Consider the following 14,474-nt stretch of genomic DNA (forward strand, 5'->3'; position numbering starts at 1 on the left):
TAATGGTGCAAAGGGTGGCAGTGTGTGCTCCAACAGTGGGGACCAAGTGTGTACCACCCAGCATAGGAATAACACCACCTACTCCACTCCCCCCAGAAAACCATACCTACTGCCAATGAGTTGATTCTGACTCAAAGTGACCCTATAGGGCTGTAAATCTTTATGGAAGCAGACTGCCTCTTCCTTCTCTCACAGAGTGGCTGGCAGGTTTGAATCACTGCCCTTCTGGTTAGCAGCTGACTGCTTTCACTACTGCGCCACCAGAGCTCCATCTTACATCCATAGGGCTATGGTAATAATGGGTGCTAGGAAGCATTGTGCACTTAATAAATATCCCTTCCTCTCTTCTACTTTATGCCCCACCAGAATTCTCCAACCCTTCTGGCTCTGGTTTCCTTCGGCATCAGCCTGCCCACTCGCCCTTACTCTCATTTCACCTCACACACTCTTACCTGCACAGCTTGTTCCTTCTTTCTTCTCTCTTCCTCCAGCAGGCGGCGCTGCTTCTTGGTCAGGACTTCAATGAAGCCTTCACCCACCACAGAGCCCACCTCACTCTCCTCCCCAGGGCTGGACCCGCAATTTTCAATGATGGCATCTGAACCAAGATTTCACGAGAAGGGACAGTGTTTCCATTCATCAGAAGCCAAGAATAACCCAACCCAACAGGCACCTGGTGTCTAAGGACAGGCAAAGCTCAGGCCGGGTAGCATCTGGCTTGATATTTATTGCTAAGGGGCTATGGCGTATTCATCAGGATCTACAGAAACCTGGCTGTGATTTCTAAGCCCTCCTCAAGCCCACTCTGAATAATACATTGTTAACACCTCAAACTAGAGAAGAGGCCTGGGTAGCTCCAGGGTTAAGACATTAGGCTTTGGAGACAGATACATTTAAACCCCAGCTCTGTCTCTAACCAGCTGTGTGACCTTGGACAAACCACTGAACCTTTCTGAGCCTCAGACTTCCCTCTATAAAAGTGGAACCTGCACAGCTGAGGATTCAGCAAGGTCATGACCAATGCTGTCTGTTTTGCTCACCACTGAAGGCCCAGAAATTAGCCCAGTGCCTGCCAGAGTAGTTCCTCAGAAGCTAACACGTTCAGTGAAGGGGCAATCTCAGCAACCTGAAGAGATTGCGGTGGCCCTTGGTTTTGCTCGGGTTCTTTTTCCCCATTAAGACATGAGAGTGATCAGACTCACTTCCATAGTTGAGATCAAACTGTTTCATGGTCTCTCCCTGCTCGCCTGCCCTCTGAGCAGCCAGCTTGGCCTCCTTCTCTGCCTTCTTACTGGAGGCTTCAGGCATGTCCGAGCTGGCATGGGCTGCCCGCTCCAGGGTGTAGGGTGTGTGGCTGCTCCCACTGCTGCAGCCACCAAGCCCTCCGGGCAAAGCCTCTTCTGGGCACCTAGAAAGGAACAAAGAACTAATTAACTCAGGAAGGACCAGAGGCTAGGAAGGAGAGTAAAGGAAAAAATCACATATGTACAAGCATGCACAAAAACACAGCGGCCTGGTCTGGGCTGTCTCAGCAGCACAGCATCTGGATCTATGTCTGTCTCCCCTTGTTTATATGGAAGAAGCTGCTCATCGGCAGCAGTCAACAGTGCGCCCATGTGCAAACACACACGTGGGGCCCCCCACGTTGGCAGAGCACTGCCCTCTTTTGGGAAAAGCTGCTCTTTGCCCAGCCCCTGCCCAGGGCTTAGTACTTCTTTTCTTTCTAAGCCAAATTCAGTAGGACTGCATAAAGGAGACAAAGATGGGAAAATGCTCTGAAGAGAGCCTCAGAAGAGAGCCACAGGACTTTCTTATACATGAGGCTCTGACCAGCAAGGAGTACAAGTAATCTTGCACAGTAGCAAGAATAGCTGGCAAGGCCCTTGGGGCAGAAATCAGGAGCAAGGACAAGCCTCTGCATCTGGAATATGAAACATTAGGCTAGACCAACACCTGAAAAAATTTGGCATTCTCTCCTGGTCTTTCTTTGGGGTTATATATTAATTACATCTGGGTTTCTTGCTCCAGGTTCTAAAGAGAGGGTGAGAAGTGGGAACCAGCCTCCCTGGCATCTCCTGAGGGCAGGTCTGGCCTTAGCACATCCTTCAACCCCACCATCTGAGGCACCAACTGCTCAAGACTAGTAAATGCTTCACAAGCTACTCTATCAATGTGGTTTCCTCTTTCTCCTAAACTGAGGGCAGCCTGTGGGCAACAAGCTGACACTATACAGACCAACCACTTCAGAGCAAGCTGGCACTGCACAGACTAACCACTTCAGAGCCTCTAATTCTAGAGAAGAGATGCTTTCCAAGTCTCTTTTTTGCCCTACTCCCTTCCGTTATTGCCTAGCTCTTTTTCTAGCAAGAGGGCAATCCCAGAAGCAATGCTGTGGCTCCTCACTGGCGAGGACCCGAGTTGCTTAGAGAAGAGCCACCTCAGAGGCCTGCCATGGCATGTTCCACCAGGCTGCAACAGAGGCATCTGGTGGACTGGCTGGGCTCACCAGGCTCTGTGCACAGGCAACCCCCCTGCCCAGGGACTCCAGGGACATATGTATAGATTGCACTCTTGAGACAGGTGCGAGGAGCACAGTCACAAGGGGTCACTGGGGCAGGGGAGGAGGTGGGACTACCGCTTCGGTTTTGTTTTTCAAGCACACCAACCACAAAAAAAAAACACTACAAGAGAAGCAGACAAGTGATGCGCGAGCAAGTGATGGAGATGCTCACACACAATGGCCTTGGTGGGAGGTCGCCTTTGGAGGTACAAGAGGTAGAGAGTTGGGGGCACCCAACAAATGGTAGGACATTCATACATGAAGTGCTGCTTGAAAAAACTGGTTTAATCACAGAAGAACAAAAACAAAATAACAAAAGGACCTGGGTTTTGTTGTTTTACCTTTTGGCTTTCAAAGGCGTCCCATTCTGCTGGCTGTCATAGCGGGGAGAGGTCTCACCACCACCTGGCCTAACGGACTTCTCCCCAAACCCTCCAGGCTCCAGCTTTCGGCTCTGTCTGTCAACCAGGGGTCTCTGGCTAGAGAAGCTTCTCTTGGCCAGCTCTTTCTTCTCACCCGAACCGGCCCCGGACAGGCTGCTGTCCACCCGGGAGTCTGGCTCAGCCACGTGGCCGTCTCGCCGTTCGCGCCTCTCACTGAAGTCACTGCTCTCGGAGGCCGTTTCCCACTCTTCGTTGGCGTGGTCAGAGGAGTTCTGGTATGAGAGTTCCGGGGACCGGCGACCCACTGCACTGCTCTTGTCCCCAGGACAGAGTTTGGATCTGCCTGGCCACTGACTCGCCAGCAGATGGGGCTCCTCCTCAGGGCCCCACAGGCCCAGAGACTCACGCTCTTGCCTGAGGCGCCTGAAGCGAGGGGGCTTGTCCTGGCGTGGGGGGCGTCTTCTCCGGAAGGGCCGGTTCTCTGCATTTTCAGAATCTGTCACGTGATCATCTGTGAAGAAGGATCTCTTGTCCTCCAAGTGGCTGTCCTCAAAGCCCCTGCCACCAAACGAGTCAGAACGTCTGTAGGCATCTGGGATATAGTCTCTATCGGTGGATCGCCGGGACCCACATGTGTCGGAAGACCCATACTCCTGCCAGGAATTGCCTGGATTTTTGCTTTGCCAGTGGGGTGAATCTTTGGACACAAAAGTTCTCCTCCCATATCCGCAGTTGCTCAGCCTGGGTGGCAGGGCTCGCCCAAAGGCCCGAGGGCCTCGAATCTTAGCATCCAGGCTATTATGGTCATCAGAATACATCTTGTTGGATCGCCAGGAATCTTTAAAGTCACCTTTCTTCAAGGTGCTCTCCTCCCTTCCCAGGAGGGAGCCTTCATTCCCATTCTCTGAACCTCTCTGCCGACGCCGCTTGGGAAGTTCTTCATACTCTGAACCCTCACTGTGGGTCTCGCTGGCAATTCTTCGCCGGGGCTTGGCTCTGGGGAAATCTTCAGGCTGATTAAATTCCCGCAGTCCCCGACCTCGGCTGCCTCTTTGACTGTTATAAATGCCTCGGGCCCCGAGGACACCCCCGCCACAGATGCTGCCTCCGTTCCCGCCAGCAGGGCGACCACGGAAAGTGAATTCTCTGAAACCACGGCCTCGGCTCCGGTTCTGCCCTCTGCCCCCAAAGGCTTGTTCCTCATCAATAAAGATCCAGTTATTTCTCTTTGTTGGGGGAATATCATTGGACTCTCGCGAGGGTCTGGTCTCCCAGGCTCTGTCAGACTTCTCATCCTCTTCGAACTTATTGGGCTCATGCCCAAAACTAGCACGGGGGGCATTCTTGCCCTCTAAGACAGAGGTGGAGGAGTTGGCTAGAGTGGAGTCATTCTCTTCATCCTCACCTTTTTCTACTCTGCGAATGGGCTCCTTCTCTTTGGCCAGACGAGTGTTCTCCTCTCCTAATTCCTGTTTAATCTTCTCTAATTCCTTCTCTTTATCCTCTACCTTGAGGGCCTTTAGGACAGGTTTCTTGATCGGCCCAGATCTCCGGGTCCGGCCTGTCTGCTCTTGATGCTGGTTCCCAGAGCTCCGGGTTTCGGGAGTCCATTCAGGCTCTGAGGATGGCTGTTTGTTGGTGCTCCCTTCTTTCTCCCAGGATGAGGTGCTAAAAGATGGCCTGTCCCGGGATGTCTCCTTCTCAACACCGTTGGCTGTGTCAGTGGCCTTTGGTTGGTGGCTGACATCCCAACTGCTATACTCTGGCTTTTTCTCAGCTGGGACAAAGTCAGGCTCCAATGGGGAACACCTGAGGTTTGGGGAGTGACCTCGAGGAGCGCTCGCTTCCTGAACATTTTCTTGGGGTGGAAACAAAAGCTCCTGGCCTATTCTTTGAGAAGAGATACAGCTGTCAAAGTCTGCTTGGGCCTTCTTGTCAAAAGCACTCAAGTACTCCTCCCCTCTCTCCTCAAAGAGATCGCGCTGGGCACTTACGCCCCCTGACCTTCCAGGTGAGGCAGAGTAAGAGCTTTCATTCCTGAAAAGGAACCAGAAAAATCAGTCAATGTGATTGGAGCCTGGTTCCTGGTTTCCATGCTGAACACAGAGCTTAGTTTTTAAAAAGGGGGGAAAAAAAAAACCTTAAAAAAAAAAAAAAAAAGAAAAAACATAAGCACCAATATTTGCTCTATCTTTAAACATGTCTCGGAGCTGCTGGACCATGGATTGGTTGGTGCCCCCTGAAGTCCGTAAGAGTGAAGAATGCAGTGGCTGCCGGGTAGACTCAGCGTGCCACCCTGGAGACAGAGAGGAGCTGGGGAGATCCTCTGGTTCAAGGAACGAGCTGGAGCCTGAGAGTCCGTGAAGAGTCTGGGGCACTGGGACGGCAAAGCCGCAGGGCCGGCAGGGCCAGCTTTCTTTGCTTCCACAGGAGCGAGTCACGACCTGCGCTCTCAACCCACCTCCCTGTGAGGCCCCCGGACTTGCCCCTTGCCTGAGGTTCCACTCCACGAGATTTGCCTTTGACCCCAGGATTTCTCCTTGGCCTTCAGTCCTGCCATCAGATAGGAGTCTCTCACACAAAAGCACTCAAGCAATCCTATCAGACTCTCCTTCCCCACAGGGCATTGCAGTCCCTTCAGAGGTGTCCCCCTTCCCCCTTGGGCAGTGTCTCTTGAGATAATCTCTCTTCCCAGAGCCCCCTCTCCATCAGGACTTGGAAACTCTTCCTCTAGTTGCAGGTCAGTAGTATCAAGTAGTTTTGCCTCACCTGACATGCATGTCCATGGCCAAAGTGTCATTCAATTTTGGGTGGGGCAGCGAGTACCCCTTGTTCTGCAAAGCCATGTAGCCCTCTGGACTCCACACAGGGGGTGGCTCGATGGCAGTCGCTTTTCTTTCTTGGAGTGGGGGCACACAGTTCTGCTCCTCAGAGCGACAGCCAGTCCCACTGAGAGAATCTTGGGGCATCATGGGTTTCATAAGTCCTAAAAAAGGGCAAATAACCAATTTATGTCATCTTGTTTATACAGCTCTGTCTCAGTCTCAGGACCAACCAAAGGCTCAAAGAAGACAACAGTCACCCCAACTGGCCATGTGAATATGATATCCCATCTGCTTAGACACCACTGGGTTCTTAATCTTTCCTGACCAGAGACACTTTGAAGACACATACATGCATGCAATTTCAGGAGGTAAAAGACTTGTGAAGTCCAATCTTAGTTCCAGACTAAAAACCCCTATGTTGAAAGGCATCTAAAACTGGCCAAAGGAAATCAGAAACCTCAAACTAGAGAGAGTTCATTGATGTCAGCCAAAAGGCTAGAGGGGGCTAGCCAGTCAGCAGTGAGGATTTCTGTGCAAACGAGATACTTGAGAGTTGTTGGTTTGTTTTTTTTTAGCACAGATACTGTGAAGATGAACTACACACCAAGAGCTTGTTAACAAATTAGTAGATTTAGGCTGGGAATTTGGTTCTGCTTTGGGCACAGAGGGATGATGAAGGAGGAAGACCCCAAAATGACAATAAGCTGTTAACTGTGGATTAGGACAAAGACGACACTTCAGTCTACCAGATATAACTAGCTGGGGAACCTGGACAGATCATTTGACTTCTCTGGCCTCTTCGTCCACGTCTATTAAGTGAAGGTGTTAGGTTAACACAGGTAACAGTAAAGGTGTCTCTGAGGGAATAAAAGATCCGACTTTTCAAACACTTGCTCTACAAAGCTTTTAAGCAGACAAAAAAATTGTTGTGTCTTCTTTTAAGATTAGATAATTTGGCCAGTCAAATGGTACTGCTTTAGGTCAGTGGTTTCAAGGTTGGTTTTAGCCGTGGAACACTCTGATCAAATGCTATCAATACACAACCTCAACAAAAATTAGATTCAAGTGGGGATAGGGACCCTCCCTGGAACCCTAAAATAATATACCAATTATAAAGTGTTCACTATGAGACAAGATAAACTCTGTTCAACACTGTATCTGAACTTGTTTCTGGCAATATGGCAGCCTTTACAACCTGAAGAAGCCTCCTGCCACAAAAACGCTGGACAAAATGTATCAAATATTTTACTTGCAGAGCTGCAGCTTATAAGAAAATGAGAAATGTCCAAGGACCTGAAAACCACAGCCACAGGCATTGGAGCTGGGACTGAGGTTACCCTGACAGGGCGGTCTTAGTAACCTGTGGGTTTGGGAATGAGATCTTCCTGTACAAGGCAGAGACACAACTGAGATGCAGCTAAAAACAAAGCACTTCAAAGAGCTACATCCTCAGCTAAAAGGTGGATTAGAAAAAGATATGCTCTGTAGTTAGGGAAGCAACTAGAAAGCTTGTCTGTCCTGTTTAGGCCAAGGTAAGGTGGGGAAAAAGAGTCCTTTCTAACACTCCAGGAACATATGACTGCTTTCATGAAGACTTGGGAAGGGGTTGAGATTTTTATTCCCAGCATGGTCCAGAAATTTCCCAAGTTAACATAAAAAGTGGCTCTGGGTTGGTGATATTTCTAGAGAACTGGCAAAAGTAAACAAACCCTGGAGGGACATACCCTCTATGCAGGCCATACTGAATCCCCACAGATAAAGCTCCTGAAAATAAACGCAAATCCAAATTAACCAGCACTCTTATGGAAGTGATCCACTGTGAGTCCACAGAGAGAAGCAACGGGATTAAATCCCTCCCGAAGAACTTCAGATAAGAGAACAACCCTCTAAACACTAAAACATTGTTTAAGATGACTACAAGCAAAGAAGGAATTGAAAGTATAACAAAAACACAAGATATGAGAAAAAAATAACACTTCAAAATAATTCTAATAATAAAAATATATAGTCACTGAAATGAAAAGCTCATTGGACAATAAAAAAGCAGATTATACACAGCTTTAGAAAGCACTGGACTGAAAAAGTTCTGAGGCAATTTTCCCAGAAGACAAGACAGAGATAATCTCTTTTCTATTTTATGACACATAGAAGACAGAATGAGAAGGTAACAAAATAAGCCTGGTGGCAGTCCTAGAAAGAAAGAATGAGGAAGAGGTGGTATTTGAAGTGATAGACAAAGATAATCCACTGCCAAAAACCTGTCCAGAAGAACTGCTAAAGAATGTACTTCATAAAGTAATAAATTGAATCCAAATGGAAGGAAGGAGATGCAAGAAGGAAAATGCAGCAAACAAACTGGTAAATATGCAAGCAAATCTGAATAAACATATACTGAATAAGGCAACAGTAACAGTGATGAATTTGGAGGGTACAAAAACAAACAACTAAAATTCTAGGCAAAAATAACACATAAGACCACAGAAGGCAATCAGCATTCAGGTGACCCTTGCTAAGGGTGCGTGTTAGAATTTTTAAGTAACCACTAAAATAGAAGAAAAACAAAAAGAAGAATAGGGAAATCCAAGAAAAGGCAAAAATTAAAAGCACGGCATAGGAAGAGAGCGATAAAATGGAAAGCACAGGAAAATACAAATATAATAATCCTCAAAATTCTGAAGGATCAACTCAGCAAATAAGTCATAGATTTTGAGGGAGAATAGAGTCTTGAAGATACACAACATACTCCCCCAAAATAAGTGCCCAGAGAGGCAAATGGTTGGGTAAAAAGGTATTAGATAAATATTAACTGTTGAGAAAACTAGAATAATTATGTTAATATCGCACAAAGCAGATACTAATGTTAGGAAGCACTAGTAGTGATAACAAAAGCCTTTCCACTGCTAAAAGGAACGATTCTCCCCAGTCAGAGGTAGTAATTCCAAACTTGTGTGCATCTAGGTAGATCCAGTACAAAATGATAGGCTTATAATGAAGGCCTGACAAATCCACAGTGACAGCAGATTTTAGGACACTTCTTAATAACCAAGAAGATAAAAAAATTGTAATGCTCCAGATAGTTGCACAACACAATGAAAAATTTCTATTTAATGGACTACATTCAGGTGGAGAATACATAGTCCTTTCAAGCACAATGAAATGTTTAAGAAGAAAAAATAACTATGTAATAGCCCGCAAAGAAAATCTCAACAAATTTCACACTATCTTTCTGAAATCAGGGGGGCAGCAAACTGTAGCCTTCAAGCTAAATCCAGTCTGCAGCCTTTTTTGTAAATATAGTTTTACTGAGACATAGCCATGTCCATTTGTTTACATACTATCTATGACTGGTTTTGTTCTACAATGGCAGAGTTGAGCAGTTGCTCAGAGCCTACAATATTTCTATTTAGCCATTGACAGAAGTTTGCTGACCCCTTATATAGATCATACCGCAAAACAACCACATTACACAAATTATTACCATAAAGATAACTTTAAAACTCTATATATTTAGAAATTAAAAAAACATACCCCTAAAAATCATCAGTCTAATAAAAATTAGACTAACATTTGGAACTGAACAATAACAAAAATGTAGAATGCAGTTCAGGTGATACCTACAATAAACATATAGCCTTAAATGCTTATACCACAAAACTTCAATTAACAAAGTAAGCATCCAACATAACTGGTTAGGAAAAGAACAGGATAAATTCAAAGTAAACAGAAAGAAGATAAAGAATGTAAGAGCAAAAATGAGTGAGACAAACAAATAAAAAAGAATTAAGAAACTCTGGATAAAAAGACGTTTTAAGACATTAGACAAACATTGGGAAAGACTGATTAATCAAGGGGGATAAGAAAGAGACACAAATAACATTAAGAATGGAAAGAGGACAAACGACATAGCAGAGATCTAAAAGTTAATGAAAGCAACTTATAACGCATGATCTTTGCAACAGGTCCTATTACTACATACTCATTTTGCAAACAAGGAAATTCAAACCTTGGTGGGTCAGTGCCATTCCAAAGCAGGCAGAACTGGAATCCAGGATAGTCCATTAACTCTCTCGAGATGACACTCTCAACCACTTAACTACCATACTCTATGGGAATCTACAGTTATGGACCACTAGACCATGGTGTATTACCTGAAGGATGTAGGGCTGAAGGGTAGAAATCAACTGGAGTCCGAGTAGGTGTGATTCGTGGGTCCATGTAAGAAGGCATCATCATCCACCTGGGATCAAAGCCAAGCATCTGGGGGTGGTGCGGGTAAAAGGTACGCTGAGGGTGGGAAGGTGGCGGGTACACCGGCTGCCAGTGCTGCATCTTGTACAGCTGCTCCTGGCCAGAGAGGAAGAGAGGCCTGGTTAGGTACTTGCTGCTGGATGCAGACACACCACAGAAAGAGGGACGGGATAGGCAGCTACTCAAAAGGGAGGCCCCAGTGTTTCATGGCTTTCGGGCTGGAGTCCCTCTCCCACATCAGACCATTACCAAACCAGCCCAACACACACCTCTGCTCCATAAGACAGACCTGATTTTCATTTCTATCAAGCAGTCTCCTGGAATTGGCCAACTGACCAGCACATCTTCCAATGAATCTCTGGATGCTGCCCACTTCTTTCCATTTCTACAACTACTACCTGAGGACAACCATCATCCTTTTCTAGACAACTAGAAAAACCTCCTCTTCAACCATTCTCCACACACAACTAGAATGCTCTTTAGTCTACAGACCCACACACACACACACACACACACACCCCGATTATATTGGTCCCTGCTTAAGATTAAGAGCCTTTGATGGTTCTTCACCATTTGCCACATCAAGACCTCCATGTGACCTACAGGGTCCTGTGGGATCTTGGTCCCTCTATTCCTCTAGCTGCAATGCGCATGATTTTCCTCCACTCTCTACTCCATCTGAACTATATTCTTGCCTGCACATCTACTGGAGGACTCGGTGATACAGTCTCTCTGACAGGCTTCTCTTCCTTCCATCTCCTAAACCTGGCTCACCTTTACTCTTTTTTTTTTTTTTAAGATTTCAGCAACACACACACACACACACACAAACAAAACAAATCCTTTTCTCTGGGAAGACTGTCTTAACCTTCTGTTCTCACAGCACTGATATTTCTCCTTTGTACAACTAATAACAGCTCATTTTTTCTTGTTGGTTCCTCTCGCTAAATCCTAAGGGGCTGTGCATGCCTAGTCCATTGTGGCATCCTTGGCCCTCAGGATCATACTTGGTACATAAAAGGTACAAAAAATATTTTTGCATGAATGACTATCATAAAGAATGTTCAAACTTAAGGGCCTTAATTCAGTGTTCATTTCAGACCCTGTTCTACTCATCCCATCAATGCCTCCCAGGTGTGACTTCCCTAAGGTGAACTCTAAATCAGTACTCCAGCTGGTCTCAAATGCTGGGTCAGATTAAGAGGACAGTCTTCAGTGTGCACCCTTCCAATCTGCGAAGAAAAAAACGCTAGACAACAGCCTGGCAGGCCAAGACAGTCCTGGGATAGACTCCCTGTGGAGGAAGTTCATGTTGGCACTCATAGTACCTTCCAGGAGCACTTAATAAATACAGCTCCAAAATCAAGAGACTTGAGTTACTAACTCTCCCAGCCTACACAGGAGGCTGCTAGTGTCTACCCCACAGCTCTTCCTTCTGTATAGACCACAGGGTCTCCAGGGAATCTGGCCAGACAGCCTGTTCACCAGACCCTTTCAGGTTGCTCCAGTGCTGACAGATTTCTTTCTATTCTTAAGGAAGGATTTACCCACATCAATGCCCTTCCCCAAATCAAAAGAGCTAGCTGGAGCAACTGTTATGGCTGTAATTAGCTCAAGTGACTCCAGAGATCTCCTGAATCAGTAATTCTACACCAAGCCCATAAGTAGTTGCATAGTGCTCAGTTACACTACAATGCTCTCAAAGCACAATTCACGTCACTCTTCCTGTTTCCAACACAGGACCTGGTGTGAGCCCCTGGATTGCATCCTAGCAGTCCAAAGAAAAGGATTTGGGGGTAAAGCCTCTAAAGGAAACTAAAGAGATGCTGGAAAAAGGCTTAGAATTTTTATGATGTTTCCCAGGGTATACATGTTTTGAAATATTTAAAATGACTGATTTCTTATCTAGCTGCCAGGCATGCTCAAAGTAAGCTCTAGGTACCATCTGGTGAACAAATGCACTATTAAACAGTGACTATTAATTTGTTCCTCCCAACTGGGCCAGACTACCAGTACTATAGGAGACTGGTATGACTACTACCATTACCCACATGATCTTCTTCAGGGTAAAAGGTACATCCCTTTTAAGGTTTATGAAATGGCAATAATGACAACGATACTAATACTAATGAGCCAGCTTAGGTGTCGCTTTAGAAAACCCTCACAGTCATGCAGAGACAGGTATTCATTCTTGAACATCAATAAACCACCACCAAGGGTTTTATTCATTCATAGGAACCTCTACCATTTAGGAAGCCCTGGTGACACAGCTCAGAAGGAAGACTGGGCAATCTACTTCTGTAGATACTGCCTCAGAAGCCCAACGAGGGGTCGCTATGAGTCAGATTCGACTCAGCGGCAGTGAGTTTGGTTTTTGGTTTGGTGACGCAGTACTTAAAGCAATCTGCTGTTAACTGAAAGGTCTGTGGTTAGAACCCACCAGCTGTTCCATGAAATGTGGAGCAAACTGCTTCCATAAAGATTACAGCTTTGGAAACTCTATAGGCCAGTTTATTCTGTCCTAGAGGGTCACTATATGAGTCAGAACTGACTTGATGGCAGTGCATTTGGTTTTGTTTTCTATCATTTAAGGAAAAAAATAATGGCCTTGGACTGATCTACTAAGGTCACAAATTTTGAAGTACAACTCTTAGTGTCTTTGCTGGTGCTACTCAGTAGTCTGTTGACCTTGTAAACATCTTATCTGGTTACCTGTTGTTGCTGCTGTTGCTGCTGTTGGCGCTGGAATCTGGGAGGAAGAGACTTCTGATACTTGCTGAACTCCTGTGCAGGGGACCCAGCCTCCCTGGCCTCTTCCTCACTGCTGCTGCTCTGAGTAGCAGGAGGCACAGCTGGTTCATCTTCTAAAAACGCACTGGGGGCTTCCTGGGCAGGGAACTCTGGGGAGCCTAGAGAGCAAATCACCAGAGAAATTGCAGTGGTGGGCTCACAACAGCTCTGCAACCAAACATGTAATGGCAAATGCCGCTTCTCTGCTGGCATGTACAACCCCACCACCAGACTATTCATGTCCCTGAACTCTGGCACCATGGTGAATGTTTTACACACACTAGTTCACAGATTCTCCATAACACACTGTGAGGAAGTTTTACCCCACCATCGCTTCACAGATGAAAAAGCTATGGGTCTGAGAGGTTGGGTGCATTGCCCAAGCTCATAGGTCAGTAGCAGAGCTGGGACATGATTTCAGGTGGAGAAGGTATTATGAGAAAAGATCTGGTAAATGAGAGCACAACCAAAAACTCAACGATGCCCATATACCCATTCAAACAGGTCTGGCCTCTGTTTGTCCATTACTTGGATCAAAACTGTGCCTACCCCATAGAGCTTTTGTGAGAATTAAATAATGAAACAGTACCCAACAGGGAGGAAATGCTCAATATACCATCTCATCATTATTCTCTCTGAAATGTCCTTCCCTGAGGTGTCAGTTTTATGTTCTTAACCCACTGTTGAGGCTAATAAACCCTGATGCAAAGATTCAGGGACTCAGAGGCACATCTCAGAGGAACGCTGCAGACTGGCGGTGGGGGTGGGTAGGAAAGTGGAGAAGGGGAGGGAGGCACACACCTAAGGCACATCCAATACCCAGGCCCATCCTAATCCCAAGACCAAGCCCTGAGGCTCACTCAGAGAACCAGCATCAACAAGCCATGCTCACAGTAAAACATTTCTACTTCCTACTTCCTGGCCTTCTCTACAAGGAGCTCTAGTAACACAGTGCCTAAGGCACCTGACTGCTAACCAAAAGGTTGATGATTCAAACTCACCAGCTATTCCACAGAAGCAAGACTGGGCAAACTATTTCCATAGAGATTTACTGCCTCAGAATCCAATGGGGTCACTATGAGTTGGAATCGCGACTCCACAGCAGTGGGTTTGGCCTCTCTACTGCCTCATCTAAATAAATCTTCCAGCAGTCTTTACTCAAGTTTAACGAAATGAGGTCACAAGGAAAGTTGTAAATTTTCCCCTAAGTTCCTTGGCTGGAATGGCACTGAAGACTATTAGACCAGTAAATTCTCCAATTAAGAAGTTTTCAGGGACTGAAAAAACATTGTACCCTTGTTTCTAAACAAGAATGCTGATCATATTTTGCTATCAGAGACATTCTGTAAGATACAGCACCGCTTAATGTCTCTTACATTAATGTGACCCATTCTGCTTAGAATTAATGCCAGGAAAATTATTTTAACAAGCAAGTGGACTTCTTTTAAGTTTCATGTGTAAGAATTCTGTGTTTTTTATTAAAGTTCTCTAGCATTTGTATCTTTGGTAGAGCACTGATACTAATGGTATTAGTGATAATGATGATAAAAGGAAGAAGGAAGAGGCCATCCACTTCTCAAAGAATTGGCTAGGGAAAACCTTATGAATAGCAAAGAAACACTGTTTGGTACATTACTGTGCACCTTTAGGAATAGTCCGTTTAGGCTA

General features: G+C 45.9%; 1 protein-coding gene across 1 annotated transcript in view; it reads right to left on the reverse strand.

The window, feature by feature from the left end:
* Window positions 1-14,474, reverse strand: part of PRRC2B (proline rich coiled-coil 2B) — a 68,164-nt gene that overhangs the window by 16,543 nt on the left and 37,147 nt on the right. Inside the window, exons 12-17 of the mRNA XM_007944214.2 lie at window positions 12,729-12,925; window positions 9,917-10,106; window positions 5,713-5,929; window positions 2,902-4,980; window positions 1,203-1,408; window positions 453-598 (exon numbers count right to left, since the gene is read on the reverse strand). Coding sequence (XP_007942405.1) covers window positions 453-598; window positions 1,203-1,408; window positions 2,902-4,980; window positions 5,713-5,929; window positions 9,917-10,106; window positions 12,729-12,925 — 3,035 coding nt within the window. The remainder of the gene's footprint in view (window positions 1-452; window positions 599-1,202; window positions 1,409-2,901; window positions 4,981-5,712; window positions 5,930-9,916; window positions 10,107-12,728; window positions 12,926-14,474) is intronic.

This window comes from Orycteropus afer, unplaced genomic scaffold (genome assembly GCF_000298275.1).
Source record: "Orycteropus afer afer isolate SDZICR_OR568_19922 unplaced genomic scaffold, OryAfe1.0 scaffold00123, whole genome shotgun sequence".
Taxonomy (NCBI): Eukaryota; Metazoa; Chordata; class Mammalia; order Tubulidentata; family Orycteropodidae; genus Orycteropus; species Orycteropus afer.